Source organism: Alosa pseudoharengus, unplaced genomic scaffold, assembly GCF_046254945.1.
Source record: "Alosa pseudoharengus isolate Yale_2024_CS ecotype anadromous, Long Island Sound unplaced genomic scaffold, YU_APseudo_1.1 YU_APseudo_1.1_scf_15, whole genome shotgun sequence".
NCBI lineage: Eukaryota > Metazoa > Chordata > Actinopteri > Clupeiformes > Clupeidae > Alosa > Alosa pseudoharengus.
In genome coordinates this window covers 30,355,641-30,372,213 of record NW_027468620.1, presented here as the reverse complement: position 1 = coordinate 30,372,213, position 16,573 = coordinate 30,355,641, and the positions used below count along the sequence as shown (strand labels likewise).

The 16,573-nt window shown below is 43.2% G+C and overlaps 1 protein-coding gene across 1 annotated transcript; it reads right to left on the bottom strand.

Moving 5' to 3' along the window:
• Nucleotides 1-14,268: 14,268 nt before the first annotated feature.
• Nucleotides 14,269-16,301, bottom strand: htr7a (5-hydroxytryptamine (serotonin) receptor 7a). The gene is made up of 2 exons (XM_076285137.1): nucleotides 15,703-16,301; nucleotides 14,269-15,070 (listed from the first exon to the last, which is right to left on the bottom strand). Exons 1-2 carry the CDS (start codon nucleotides 16,299-16,301, stop codon nucleotides 14,269-14,271), a joined length of 1,401 nt encoding a protein of 466 aa, XP_076141252.1.
• Between the last annotated feature and the right edge of the window lie 272 nt (nucleotides 16,302-16,573).

Genomic DNA, 16,573 nt, shown 5'->3' with positions numbered 1-16,573 from the left:
AATCACGCTGAAAGGCCTATATGATTCTAACTGTCTCACTAAATTGCATTATCCACACTCAATTCTCACTGGTATCTGCTAGACAACAAGTACCAAAACATGATTAGTTCATAGATTTCACATGTAAAATTCATTTTATACAACCCCACCTCCATCTTGCCTGTTCATAATTCTGAGAAATTCTTGATTGTTTGTGTTATGTTTATGTTATGTGTGTGGGTGTGGGTGTGGGTGTGTGTGTGTGTGTGTGTGTGTGTGTGTGTGTGTGTGTGTGTGTGTGTGTGTGTGTGTGTGTGTGTGTGTGTGTGTGTGTGTGTGTGTGTGTGTGTGCATGCTTGTTTGTGTGCCTGCGTATGTGCCTGTGCATGCAACGTACATATGTCTACTGTGTGAGTATGTGTCATACGTATGATTACTGTGAATGTATGTGTGTGTGTGTGTATCTGTTTGTGCACATGTGTGCACATGAAATGGGTTAACATGACCCCTGGAGCCAAACATACGGAAAGAAATGGTCATCCTAGGCCCTACAGTTCTCAAGATATTCACAGAGAACTGTGTCTGCCCTACCCTCCTTTCGGGGGGTCCAGTCCAGCGGGGGGGCTACAGATCAAAACGAAAAATGACGGTTCCATGCTATCCATGTGGGGGTACATACCCACCAAGTTTTGTGTACCCCGGTCTTTCAGTGTCCCAGGAATCCTTGTTGGTGTACGTCACTAAATGTACACATAAATTATTTTATTGTAAGGCCCCCAATGAACGAAAGTACACAAAACTTGGCATGCATTCGGAGGGTGTCATAATGATCCTACACTTTTAATTTCGTGCAGTTTTGACCTTGTCAGCCAGAGATATTGTGATGAAAACACCTCATTTTTTGCTTTTTAATTTTTAACTAGGTGGCGCTATACATGAAATAAGTGGTAATGGGATGGGTTGACATGCCCCCTTAAGACCAACATACATAAAAAAGGTGGACCTCCTAGGCCCTACGGTTCTCGAGATATTCACAGAAAACTGTCTCCGGCCACCTACAGGCCAGTTGGTGTATAGTAACATAAATTAATTTATTGTGTGGCTCCCCATGAACGGAATTCCACAAAACTTGGCGTGCATACAGAGGGTGTCATAATGATCCTACACTTCCAATTTCGTGCAGTTTTGACTATGTTAGGTCACAGATACCTTCGATTACAACACCTCATGGTTATGGAATGGGTTGACATGGCCCCTTGAGATCAACATACAAAAAAAAAATGGTCCTCCTAAACCCTACGGTTCTCGAGATATTCACAGAAAACTGTGTCTGCCCTACCCTCCTTTCGGGGGGTCCAGTCCAGCGGGGGGGCTACAGATCAAAACGAAAAACGATGGTTCCATGCTATCCATGTGGGGTTACATGCCCACCAAGTTTCGTGTACCCCAGTCTTCCAGTGTCCCGGGAATCCTTGACGGAAATTTGAAAAAATGTAAAAAAAATAAAAAATAAAAATAAAATCTGACTAAACCTATATGACCGCCGCTTCGCTGCGCGGCGGTCATAATAAGTAACTATACTGGATTTTTCATGTTGTTAAAATCTGTGTTTACATTATAATGTGGAGTAGAGCGTCCCTTCATGCAGGAACCTTAACTGGAGAAGTGAAGTGGAGGAAGCTGCTAATTGTACATCATCTGTGTATGTGTTATGCAGTTTGCACAAAAGCAAAAGAATAAACCCAGCGTTTTCATAAGAAAAATGCCATTTGTAATACTCACACAGGTATTTTTATGTCTGTCATTTAAACCTCAGATACTGTAAGTCTGTATTTTGTGAGTGTTTCATAAATGGAGGGAGAATCGCTCTGACTGAGAAGATTAGTCAGACATGTTTTTATCCTCACTCATTTCACAGACGGAACGTTTGTCTCATGCACCCTGCAGAGGTCTGCCCAGCAGCATCCATCTGACCCAGGACATCTCATGTCATGACCTAAGGACCCAAACAACATCACATCCACAAGCAGGCGTTTGGCTTTCAGGACATTTACACGGCCCAAGCTGGAGTAAGCAATGAACTAGACAGGCACAATTAGTGCCACTGCGGTCTAATTTCATTCTCGTGAAAAAAAAAAAAAAAAGACAAAAGGCCAATTTTCCCTCCCAGCTTATGGCCTGCCAGCTGGCCTTGATGGCGCTTTTGTTCTGGGACCTCAAAGATTTAATTACTGTGCTCCAGTTTTAAAGGGGATTTAATAGAAATAACAACAAAAACAATACATTTCCGTCACCCCAATTAAAGCAGATGCAGTTGTTGTAATATAATTGTGTTAGTTTTACAGTAAAATGCAACTTGGTCCACGGACTCTCAGGGCCCATCGAAGTGAACATGTGTCCCACATTGTCGTATAACAGGCCGAGTTCATAACTGAAGGAGTCTAACATGATTAACAGCAGCAGTTCCTAAATGTGCATCTCATCAAAGAGTTCATTCATCAATGTACTCTGCCAGTGTCCATAGTGCAACATCCTCACATTCCTGGTCAAGACAGCTTGAAGGTCTTAACAGATACAAAATTTGCAGGGAACACTCCAACCATGTAAAGTCAGATAATACATGTATCAGTCACCACATCACCTACTGTTGCTTTGAACCATTTCAATGACACTCACTATCCTGGAGTAATGCTGAGAATGACAGTTAAGTTTGTTGTATGCAATAAGTTTACTGACCTGCACTGGTGCAGGGCGGATGGTGGATGGAGTTGTGTTGTTGATGCCGGAGTTTCTCTTCATTGGCCACGCTCTGTGAAGCATACGAGAAGTGGGCACAAGAGAGAAGTGAAATCGGCAGACGCGTAAAGGCTATTTTTGTTGGTTATATTGCATTTTCTGAAGGTCACTCAATAAAAACCACATATGGAAATTCATTTTTATGGGTAGCAGCTTAATGCTACAGACAGGAGGGTCGAAGTTCAATCGGGTGATATACAAGGGAATGTTTAGGTCAAAGGATCTTTTGAAGCCTTTTACAAAGCCTCTAGGGGAAACCTAAGACTTTGAATATGTCTATTCTTGTACAATAAAGAATAAATCACTGGAATTATTCCATGGTGAAGAGTTGGATGTGTGACGGATTAACTAAACACATGGATATCTCGATCTGATAACAAATCCCATTCTTTTCATCAGCAATGGTCAAGAACAGCAGTACTAAAATCTTACACTGAAGAGTAAGGGGTGGAAAAATGACATTAAGGCTGGTTTGATCAGGGTCTAGACAGAACCATTCTGCAAATATGAATGTACCCCAGCAGTAACCATTCTAATAGGGCTCCTGAAGGCTGGTTGTTAAGCTGCATGGCTAATGCCATTAAGCTTTGCCTCAGAAGCATATTGGCATTGTCGGTTCAGTTTAGAAATGACTTTCTCTTGAAAGACTGAGTTCACTGTGCCCTGAGGTTGCAGTGTGAACACTGGCTATGATATCCTGTTTCCCTCTTTTACTTTCTATGTTTTTGTCAGACCTTACCAGCTTTGGTCACCTAGAGTGAATGTTTTTCTAAGTTCTGTTAGCCTATCATTAAGTAGTCAAATCTAAGACAGGCCATTTTTTAGTATTATTATTTCCTGGACAGTGTTCATTTTTTTCCTTCCTATACTTCTGTTCAGTACTGTTTACCTACCTATGGACTCCTGAGCAACTACCGCTGCACCAGTACAAGAGAGCAGCTCAATCACCCATACTGTAGGTTCTCCAATCCTTTGAAATAGGTGGGGAAGAAAAGCGCTCTCTGTCTCTGTAGCGCCCTTCTCTGGCAGACTGACAGTTTAAGAGACACAAGCAAGGGAGGTTGTCTGATGAACATGCAACGTGACAATAAAGCTGTCACCACAGGAGCGGTGAAATAGCCTCCATCATCGCATTGTGTTAATGGTCGCGGCGGGTCTGAAAGCGGAGTGGGGTGGGAGCGTAAATGGAAATACGAAAAGGCTTTTGGAGAAGAAGAAAACAAAGAGACGGCCATGTAGAAAAGACCCGTCAGAAGGAAGAGCGATCTGTTGTGAAAGGGGAACCTTGATGTGGGGACACTGATGACAGACCTGATTTAAGAGTGGGCTTGAGGTTCATGCTTTTACTGACTGTGATTCAGTCTGTCTTTATAATGTGAGAGAGCTCCAGAGTGAAGTGCCTGAAACAGCGCAGATTGTTATCTATGCAGCAACACCAGAGGGTTAGAAGCTTAAAGGCTTCATCAAGCAGAAGGCAAAAAGGCCCTGGGACATCCTCCTCCTCATCATCATCATTACATTAAATCATTACTAATTAAATTAATCTGTTTGGCACGTCGGATGAGAGACTGTATTTTGGCAGCATATGAATTTCATATCCACTGTTGCTATGTGTGTGTGTGTGCGTGTGTGCATGCATGTGTGAGGATGTGTGTATGCTTGTGTCTGCGTACGCGCATGCATACGTACGTACATGCATGCATGTGAGGGCGTGTGTGTGCCTGCATGCGTGCATGTATATGTACGTATATATGTGTGCGTGTGCATGTGCATGCCTTGTTCATACAGGAGAGGGTTAAAATGTTGCAGCCCTCCCATTCTAGATAATAATGTGTAGCCATACTGTATTGACAAAATACACACGATTGCATAACAAAAACATTTTCGTCATGTTTGCATATTGAATTGTGCTAATCAATGTTTAATCATAGACACGTTTTAATTAAAAAGTTAAAAGAGCTTGCCTGATTTTCAGAGGCAGTTGTCAGGGCGTGATGAAACTATTGTGTAATTTTGACTCTTGGATTCTTCTTAACCATTATGATTGTATTAACAAAGTACGCCTAACTCAATGCAATTATTATAAAGAGTATAATATAAAAGAGTGAATTAATCATATCATATTGCATGTTGAGTGACCCTACACAACCTATTTGTCTACCTTTTGAGAGTATGTGTGTGTGTGTGTGTGTGTGTCACTTGTCCCTCTGTTCTTTTCCCCGATATGTAATATGATTGATGTGAGATGAGGAAGAAGCCAGTCCTCTAATCAGATTTGCAATGTACATGACGAGGGAAAAAAACTAACGATGAGAAATGGCATTCTATAATCATATCAGTAACATGGAGCAGAATTGCACGACAGGGAATAATACTGCTGTCATGTAATGATCCAGAACACACATCTGAGTGCGTGCGTGCGTGCTTCCGACAGTGACCAGACAAAACACCTCACATACAAACAGCACAGACAGTGCACATATAAATGCAAGCAATTCAGAAATTCCACAATGGCAATGCAAAATGGCTGATATCTATTCATTACCGCTTAGTAGAACAAAACGATTACATAACCACACCTTCTCCTATAAAACCATAATGGATGTGATATATCATGCACTAGGTTGTAAATAGCACCTGTCAGACCATCAGACTAAATGGCTGCAGTAAAGTGTGCGCACCCACACACACACACACACACAAGCAAACTCATGAAGTAATTACATATGCCAATGCAAAATGGTTAACATCTATTAATCACTGCATAATTGAACCAAATTATTACATAACAATGCCTTCTCTTGTCAATCCATAATGTATGCAACATCATGCATTAGGTTGTGAATAATCTTTCTTCTTCACAGTTTTGATATGACACCCAGTCATATACGGTAGTCACCTATCAGATTCCAGGGGTAAGGATGTTATTTAATAACACTGGTATGATATTACATCTGTCGCAAGCCTGCACTGGTCAGTGATATCTGAAATAGCATCTTTCTGATTTGGTATTGACTTATTTTCCTCATCTCTCTCCCCTGGGTACTTCTGTTGCCTTGTAGGCCCTGAATGTCCTTCAGACATTTATCTCTCTTTCTCTCTACTTCCCCCCTCCCTCTCTCTCTCTCTCTTTCTCTCTTTCTCTCTTTCTTTCTCTCTACTTCTCTAGATCAGATTTCAATCCTACTCTTCCTCTGCTTTCTCTCCTCTCATTTCTGCATCTTCCGTTTGTGGTAGCATTGGGTTGCTGTCAGATGAGGGTTAGTGTGACTATGTGCCTGGTGTTTGTGTGTGTGTCTGTGTGTGTGTTTGTGTATGAAAGTGTGTGCATGTGTGAGTGTATGTCTGTGTGTGGGGGGGGGGAGGGGGGGGCAGGGGGTGCATGTGTGATGCATGTTGTTTGTGTGTGTGTGTGTGTGTGTGTGTGTGTGTTGTGTGTGTGTTGTGTGTGTGTGTGTGTGTGTGCGCGTGTGCACGCGTGCGCGATGTAGTTTGTGTGTGTGTGTGTGTGTGTGTGTGTGTGTGCATGTGCGCTGGCCGCCATGGTGTGGATTGGAGTAGCCACCGGAGCCTGCAGCCCTTTCTAATCCCCTTACAGAATGAAGGAGAGATGCCAGATCATCAGACAGGACACTACTGGTTCTCTCTCTCTCCATCTCTCTCTCTCACACACACACACACACACACACACACACACACACACACACACACACACACACACTCACACACACACACACACACACACACACACACACACTCACACACACACACACACACACACACACACACACACACACACACACACTCACACACTCACACACTCACACACACACACACACACTCACACACACACACACACACACACACACACACACACACACACACACACACTCACACACACACACACTCACACACTCACACACACACACACACACACACACACACACACACACTCACACACACACACACACACTCACACACACTGGCCACTGCTGGCCCTCTCTGTGCTGCTACTTCCCCTGTGCAGCATGTGATCACCTCTGATTGCTTAGTGCTGCCGCGAACACCGCCAAACTCTTCTGCCATAGATCACATTGGCAAAGCCATTTGGGTGAGAGGCCCCATGTTAATTTCCATGCAGGGAAAACCATGACGTCTCTCCCGAGTTGTGCATACGAACTTCAGCCGCAATAAGCCACCCGCATCACTGAGTCCTGCATGAAATTGTTTTTGCCAAACGCAAATAAATACACCCAACCCTGTTTAGATCACAGGCCTCTAGATCCACATTTAAATGTCGCAGCTGCTGATGCAGCAAGGGCCTTGACGTTATATCAGTTCCTTTCATGTGCTAGCCAGCGTTATGTTGATTTTGAACAAATGACTCTCTTTAAACTTCCATGTAACATTACTGCAACATGGCTCAGCTGTAAAGCTCTTTTATGAATCGTTAAAGTTACCGCGAGAGACCCGCAGCAACTTTCACAAAGTACACTGGCTAATCCTTTCACAATATTGTCATATGTGATTTGAAAGAATAAAAAACAGAAAAGAGGAAAAATAGAAAATATGGAGAAGAAAGGAAAACAAGGGTAACTGCTCCAGCTGGTCGGTCATTCTGTGGTGGTGGCAGTTATACATGTGTGTGTGTGTGTGTGTGTGTGTGTGTGTGTGTGTGTGTGTGTGGCGGTTATACACACAACCCAACACTCTCTCCCTACAGAGGCCCTCAACCAAGGCTGGAGGCTCTGCACAGTAATGGAATATGATATAATACTTTGTCATTGAACATTTCCGGTATAAAAAAAACTTTCTTTGCCACCCTCAAACGGAGACAGACGAGTGTTAAGTATTTTAAAACAACGTCTAATGTTTGTGGTATAACATAAATTAATAACAATAACATTTAATTAGATTGAAAATTATGAAATTGAGTATAAGTAAGTAGATAGATTATAAGCTGAACTGGGGAAAGGAGGTGATGTTGAACACTGGTTCAACATCCCTCTGTTGGAGGACATTGGGGCTTTAAAGGATTTGGATTTGGGAGGGGGGGGGGCAGAGTTTTGCTAAGGTCAGTTCAGGTGGAAGACTACCTCTAGGGAGCAGTTCAAATGTGGCTGTGAGGTCAGTTGGCCCCTCCCTGCCCATCACGTCTGGTTTCAGGTGCACTTTTAACAGCAGGGCATTTGCTTTGATCAACATCAACAACAGCAGAGGAAAATCTCCTCAGCAGGAGTGTAGCAGATGGATTTCTCTGGGAAACGGCAGCATTTTAGGAGCAAACTGTTTAAATCTCTTAGATGATTTGCTGAATCATCAGACCAGACAAATATAGCAATCTGCATCACAGGGCTTTGGAGTGGTGTTTCTGCCCTCAGCTGCCACAAACAAATCTCAGATGGGCCGTCAAACGTGACCCTGGCTTGTCTCCTTATTTGAATTGTTGGGTCTCCTGGGTGATGTTAGAATGTTCAACAGGTGTGTTTGGGTGTGTATGTGTCTGTCAGCTCGCAGCTGGCATCTGGCACAACAGCACATGTGTGCCACACTGGCATCTCATTTCCCACTGTAACTCCACAACTGTGTGTGTGTGTGTGTGTGTGTGTGTGTGTGTGTGTGTGTGTGTGTGTGTGTGTGTGTGTGTGTGTGTTTGTGTGTGTGTGTGTGTGTGTCTGTGTGTGTGCAGGTGTGTGTGTGTGTGTGTCTGTGTGTGCAGGTGTGCCACACTGGCATATTTTCCTCTACCTTCTAACTGTTCCTGTCTTTGTCCTGTAGGCTCTTAACAGTGCTGTGTGGGTGGAGGTTATGTTCTAGCCATCCTCAATGTCAAAACAAATAAATGAACTGTTCGCTGTCATTGATTCTGCACAGGAGGGACCTACTTCATTATGGAGCATTGCAATAATTGCACTCTGGTTCCATTTTAATACATTCTATAATCCATCATGCCTAGAGATACTGCACATCTCAGTCTATGATGCTAGGCCATCCACAAAACTGCTGGCTGAAGACCCTTATTGCCATACTGTTATGTGGATGGTGAGTGCCTGTTTTGAGTAAAAAAACATCACCTGGTGGAACCCAGAAAGCCCTGGTCAGACATGGAAGACAACAGCACCCGGCACCAGGATAAGAGAATAAAATTTTCATTTTCACGTTTTGATATTGGTAACATAAAATACATGCAGTTAATCACTGGGTCGTAATGAGATTTTTTATCAAATAGGTGGTTTGAAGAGGGTGAGATGAGGCTTGGCCTTTATGGTTGTAATGTAATTATTGGCATACAGTATTTGTATATTATACAGAGCATTTTCCTTAGTCATCCTTAAACAGAAAATTAAACATGGCGATTTTCTAGGCTGGTTTGACATGGAACTATACTCTCATTCTGGCGTAATAATCAAGGAACGTTGCGAAGGTACCATCGGCGCAGCAGCACAATGATATCATGCAGCACCTGAAAATAGTCCCCGTAGGTTGTAACTTCCAAGGGGGCAGGCGAACATTCGGAGAGCGTAGACACTATGGCGGATCTGAGGCTAAATAGTAGACCAGTTCCACCTAGCCATCCCATTGAACCCCATTCAATTTGGTGCCACTTTGACATCAAATAGCATTACAGCTGAAGCGTTTTAAGCCTTTATATGAACTTTTTCTATTTTCGGAGTAATACAACATTGTGTGATTGGCGTCATAACCTTGTAACTGACTTACCGGTTGAGTAATAAACTTTTTCCCAAAATCAATGCTAACGTGACGTAATTTACGTAATGAGCATGCGACCAGAGCGGGTGAAAGCGTCACACAGGAGCAAACATTTATCTACGAACAACTAAGACATTTAAGAAAAATAAATGTAGACGTGGTGGTAACAAAGTAAGGGGCTACATACCCAATCTCTCGGTGCAGCTATCACAAGAGTTACACGAGTCAGACTACGTGCCTACGTTACATCTACGTCCCCTGAGCCTGCGCAGAAAGCCTCGTCGACCAATAGGAAACGGTCTAGACTGACGTTTGCGATATGACTCTGTCCATGTCTTTTACTGTCTATGGTAACTTCCAGCAACAAGTTTGAGCTGCAGCAGATTATTACGCCGGATGGCGTGATACAGAACGGCTGGATGAACTGGAGAAAGGTAAAAATCCATTGTTTAACTCGAGGGGAGGTGCGCAAAGCGTAAAGCGTAAATCCCAAATGGTGGAATATCCCTTTAATGAAGAAAAATGACAAATGAGTGTGGTGGGGAATGGATATCTGCATGAACATCAGGCATCTCGGTCTGAATAGCCGTGATTTCTTTTAATGACACCTGGCAAGCGGGTCTCCACAGTGGCAGTTTACAATAACAGGTGTCATAGAAGGGCAAGAGGAAAAGCAGTAGTGTTCAGACAGACGGGTTGGCTGCTCAACGATTTAGCAAAACCACAGACTGAATGTCCGCTAATCAACCCAGAGGAGCACATTACACACTCAAAATGGAGGATGTGAGTGGAGAAAAGACTCAAGTTGGTAGAATTATGCCAAATCATCATAATTTATGGATGGCACGATCCAAAAGTTTGAGGTTTGAGAGTCTGAGGTTGTTTTCAGTGGGCTGTCTTGGGTGTTGCACGTCTGCGAGTGGCAATTAAGATTAGTAATCCAGACAAATAAATTAAATCACTCACATTAACAGTGGAGTCTCTAGTGCCGTAAATAATAACCAAAAGAGATTATTGGAAACAGTAAACTTTGTTATTCACTTCTCAGAAAAAAAGTCTCCAATATATTGGCCAATTGTTGGCCCATATTATGATGCATTTTCCATGTACTAAAAATACGCAACGTGAGACGAGACAGTCATTTAATTTCCAAAGGACCCCTTCAGGCAGCCCCCACCCTAATGTTTGGTGGCTTTGCAGAAACCAAAGGTAGGCAATGTTAATTCGTCCTCTGACATTTATTTCAGGGATGTTCTTATTCAGCCACACAAATAAAAAGTAGCCCTTAATGTGTTGTCTTTTTGTCTGTCACCTATGAAAGGAGGTACGGCTGAATAGCCTGGCAGGAAGGGGTCCTTTCAACACTGAGTATTATAAAAAGCATTTCATGCAAAAAGGAATATTCTACGCCTATGCCGTTGAGCTGCTTTTCATTCGTTATTAGGTTTGGCTGAAAATATATGTGCTTTTAAAGTGAAATGTCTGAAAAATGTAATAGGGTAAATTAAATAATGCTGCTCCTCTGCAAAGCCAAAATACAAATATTTCTTAACTCATCAAGGCAATGCTTAAGAAACTCAATGTATTTCTTCCTTCACCTCTTTGAGGCTGAGTGGGGCTGGGGCCTGTGTGTGAGATCCAGCACGGGGATCCCGGAGAAGCTCCCTTAAACCTCCCAAGCAGTCAGCTAGGCCTGCCATTGTTCCTGAAGGTGCCTGGACTATTAAAAAGTAATTAAGCCCACTGCATTGTGGGTACAGAGTCCCATCCACCCTTCCTCCACCTTTCACACTAGGCACTCTGAAGTTCACCTACAAAAAGGATTCAAAGCTGCCCTCTTTGACCATATAAGGAGATCCGGGTGTTAATTGAAACTAACTACTTATGGCAAGTTGCATTGTAAACCCAAATCAATGTTTGATGTTTTAATGTACTGAACGTCACAGTATCCACTAGAAGGCAGAGGAAAAAAATGTGTAGACCTTTCCCATTTCTTCGTCCCTGCGAGAGTTTAACAGGTGCGATAATTCAAAATCTCCATGTTATTTTCCCATTGGAAAAATCGCAAGATACCAGATCTCCTTATATGGGTAAAGAGGGTGATCTTCAGAGGTCTCTTCAATTTCTGGCCAGGTGTCACCAGGGCTCTGGCTAGCATCAGCGAGGGGGTATAATAATTAGCATATCTTCCGAGTCTTTGAGGTGAAATGACACAAACGCCCATCCGTGTTCTTTTCCCCACTGGTGTCATCAGCCCTGTACTGTTTCATTTTCTTGAAGAGTTGCAGATTGGTGCCATTTCTCTTTTTGGGGGGCACACTGAGCCAATAACCTGTCTCTCAGGTTACTGTAGCGTTGCCATAGTATTGCTGTGCTGATTGCTTGTGTTATTTGCTATTCTGATTATGGCTAGTGTGCATAGTGATTGACATTTATTTGTCATTTAGTTAAAAAATACATAACTTAATACTCACTTGACCTTTCCTAAAAAAAAATGTGTGTACAATGATGAACAATAGACAATACCTAAAAGGAAAATAGTTTATTGTTGTGTTTGTGGACATAAATAGATACAGTACAACAGATAGGTGCTTATATATAAAATTCATTGACATAAATATCAAGTCTGAAATTTCATTGATAGTTAAACATTTTCACTACAATAAGACATGCTGTAAAATAACCTGAAAACTTCACAAAATTAAAGACACACTTCATGAAGAAACTCCACACCACAGTCTATTTTAACTTGTGCCCGTATACATGGTTTAAAAAAGAAAATAAAATAAAAACATGTCAGCAGGGTATATAAAACATTCATGTGTTAAAGTCTGAAGGTGTAAGGAAGAATCCATTAAGTCCATTGACAAACCATGTTGGATCTTCCCTTAAGAGGCAGCACAGCACAGCACAGTGCCTTCCAAAGGTTACTGGTAATCCAAGAGTGTGACTATTAAACATCCCCGAGAGAGAGAGAGAGAAACAGATCGCAAACACAGATCTGGGATCAGGTTCCAGCTGCCCTACCGTTAACCCTGACTATTTGACGCTAAATAGAAGAATCGCCTTGGCCATCAGACTCACCACCGCTGGGGAGAGAGGTGAGAGGTTCTATTTTTTCAATGGAGAAGTGCTCTGTTCTGAACAAAGTGCTATGGACAGGTAAATATGCTTTTGCACATTCATTAAAGTAACTAAATGCTGACACTTGACAAATGAGTGTAAGCATGGTTTAGTAAATGATCTAGACTGTCAAATGTATTCCCTTAGAGTTTTTTATTTGAAAAAACACATCAAACCAAATATCCAGGTCACTGCAAACAGAGCAAACTTTCAAAATCATGAGAGTGAAAAAGACAGCGAAAAGAGTACCATGTCATCACATATAGCTGGCATAAGAGGGAGAAAATTGAGTGTTTTGGCAAGACTGTCTCCTCTATCCAGATGAGAGCAAATACCGAGTTGAATAGACCAAATGACAAGGCATGGTGGTTGACCATTACACATATGGGTAGCCCCTTACGAGCTCTTTTCCTATGACCAATGTGTGTTTGGATAGCACAACACTCTTCCACATACACATTTTGTACAATACTGTTTAAACTTTACCTCCATCATGACAAGACAATAACAAATCTGGGCCACATGGCTAAGTGCCTCTTTCTCAGTGCAACAGTGTATTCATTTGGTGGCCTCTTTATCCAAAGCAACTAACTAACCAATTAAAGTAACTTCTTTCACTATACTATTTATGCTTAGCCTGGAAAATTCCAAACTCATTCATTAACTGAATAGAGTCTGGTGACGCATGATTGGGATTCCTTTCCAACACTTGCATTGTTACGGGCACTAACTTTGAAATCACTGTTCCAGCCTTACCACATTGATCAGAAATTCCTAACGTTACTTCCTACTTTGCCTAAACTTTACAAACTGATAATAAACAGCATCAACAGTCAGGAAACAAATTTGTGGGTCTACCTTTGGTGTTAATACATTTCTGCTTTTTTCCAGCTGTTTCTTTTTTGGAAGTGTTGCTGCTACTGTTTATCGCAATACATTTCGGTTTGGTCTTCCCCTCTCGTCGCTGATTGGCCTGACATTTTTCTTGTCTGAGGGAAACGTTTGTGAATTATTGCGTATCAGACTAGAATCTCCCTTAAAGGAGATCTAGGATGGGCGGGCAAGGCTAATTTATGCTTATCCCTGGGAAACTCTTCAATTCAATTTTATCTGAATAGTGTCATAAGATGAATAGGCCTACGCTATGTCTCAGGCACATAGGCTATCCAGGGCCCAGCATGACCTTGAATCAAACTCATGAGCTTGGTGTTGTTATGTTCACCATGCTGGTTGAACTACTGGAACATCAGTTCAGCTACAGGAAAATGGACACATAATGGATTCTCATGGCTTCATCTCAAAATTCCCTTCTTTGATAATTTATGTACATGACATGGTTGGGTGGGCCAACGCTGACCATGAGCATGGCCTGTGTGCCATCTTCATCACTGCTAACCCTTAAAGGAGTACCGTCACACCGGTGTGACGGGAATGTTGGAAAATGAACGTTCTAAAGAATATCTGAGTTCATGAATTCAACATAGAATTTTAGAACCTTAAATTGTTGCGGAACGGAATGTTATGTTAGAATGTTCAAAAAGAGTTCCATCAGTTCCATCCAGTCTTGGGCTCAAAGAGCAGGTCTGGGCCCCACTGTTCTGAGGACACCAAAAGGCCTGTTGATGTAGGCTACGCGCACGAGTTCGAACTTCGAGGTGTTCAAACCACCAGGTCGGGCCTCTCCACCAGCTTGAGGGCCTCGTGCATGCCTGCAGCAGACAGGCGACGGTTGATGTTGCGGTAACGACACCGTATGAGGTTGTGGTAGGTGGTGCGCAGGTCGCGGTTGAAGAAGGCGTAAATGAAAGGGTTGATGAGAGAGTTGGCATAGCCCAACCACAGCAACGTGCGCTCGACCCAGAGAGGCACACAGCTGCACTCGGTGCCGCAGATGAAGGGCCGCGCGGTGGACAGCAGGAAGAATGGCAGCCAGCAAACGGTGAACGCGCCCACCACGATACCGAGCGTGGCCGCCGCCTTCTGCTCCCGCTTGAAGATGGAAATGCTCTTGTGGTCATTGCCAGTGGCCGAGCGCAGAAGGCGAGACAGGCGTGCACAGTCCTCCACCTCGCGGTGCAATTTCAGCGCCACGGACACGCAGTCTACACTGCGCTCCTCGCCATCTGCCTCTCTGTCGGGCCCCTCCTCTTCCTCACCTGGCCGGGGGAAACCGGTGATGGTGTGCTTGGCAGCGCTGAGCTTGGCCGCACGGTAGATGCGATGGTACATGACCAGCATAACAGTCATTGGGATGTAGAACGCTACCGCCGTGGAATAGATGGTGTACCCAAAGTCCTGGCTGATGAGACACACGCGGTCGTCGTTAACGTTCTGGGCCCAGCCAAAGAGTGGGGGCAGAGTGATAGATGCGGAGAGCAGCCACACGGAGAAGATCATCTTCGCTATACATCTCCCACTTTGTCTCACAGGATACGTCAGTGGCTTAGTGATGCCAAGATACCTGAAATAAAAGAGTGCGTTTTTAAGGTGGATGACATCTTATAGCCTATGCATCTTTATGCTGAGCTAAAAGACAGAAAACTACTCTAAACTATTAATTACTACTAACTATTAATTACATTCTGATGACTTTCTTAATAGATTAGTTGTGTTATTGTCTTCTAATAAGTTATGCGTGTTTTTCTTATACATAAAATGTATAAAATGGTATGACATGAAAATATGGACACTGGTGTCTTCATGTCATACCATTTTAAACATTTTTGGCTTGTCTGCTTTTGTGCTGTCTACACGCCTGTGTGTGTGTATGTGTGTGTGTGCGCGCGCGTTGAATGAAATAACATAAACATATCTGGCGTGACTATACACTCTTACAATGAATGTGTTGTCCCTATCTGGACACAGAAATGTGATTAAAAAACGCAAGTTGTGTTATTTTCAACACATATTGTGGAACAAATAAAAAAAAGAAACAACATAAACTGTGTTGTCCCTATCTGGACATCGAGATGTGTTAAAACAACGCAGGTTGTGTTGTTTTCAACACATTCGTTTTAAGAGTGTAGCCTACAATGCAAAAAAAAATAAATCAACTTAAAAAGTGTAGAGGACCATGTGCAATTTTGCACTAACCTGTCTATGCTGATGACGCAGAGTGTCATGATGGACGCGGTGCAGCACATTACATCCATGGCAATAAAAACATTACAGAAAAATTGTCCAAAAATCCACCGGCCACCTATCAGGTCGGTGATGCTGACGAACGGCATGACGGCGAGCGCAACTGCCAGGTCTGCCAGCGCCAGTGAGACGATCAAGTAGTTTGAGGGCTGTCGCAACTTCTTCACAAAACACACCGAAATTACCACTAGAAGATTGCCACAAATGGTGATGAAAGTGAGTAAAGTAAGCACCATGCCGATCACGACCTTCTCCAGTTTACCGTGACTGATAATCTGTTCACCACAGTGCGAGCCATTCGCCATTTCCATAAGTAGACTCGGAGAGCCCGAGGGTAGGGCGCCGTCGGACCCCGATGCTGCTGCCGCCGCGACCACAGCTTCTCCAGCCTCATGCGCAATGCTGATGAGCCGTGGTACCAAAGCCTCTGAGATCAACATGTTGGTATTGGCCGTGCTGGGGTCCATGAAACGCTCCCCAATCATGAAAGAACTCCTCCAACTCTCCGAGTTCAGTGCGCCTCCGGTTCCGTTGGAGTCAAGCAGCACCATGGTGCGCGCCTTTTATCCATGGACTTTACAAGCCCGTCTGCTGGTGACAAAACTCACAGATGTGCGCTGACTAATCGCGCATCCCATTATCGCCTTTGCCACACACTCATTGTGAGCAGCCAATTTAGCCACGCTATTTTTAACCTGCTCTCCTTTGCGAAAAGAATGATTTGAAACAGAAGCCAAAGTTTTCATTACGGTGGCTGTTCCACTGTCTGTCACCGAGATAACAGCTTCACGAGAACTTGTATGAGAAAGGGGGAATACAATTT

Coding starts and splice junctions, on each gene's coding strand:
- htr7a (XM_076285137.1), bottom strand. CDS start 16,301: ATGGTGCTGCTTGACTCCAACGGAACCGGAGGCGCACTGAACTCGGAG. Junction 15,071..15,702: donor TGCGTCATCAGCATAGACAG/GTTAGTGCAAAA, acceptor CTTTTATTTCAG/GTATCTTGGCATCACTAAGC.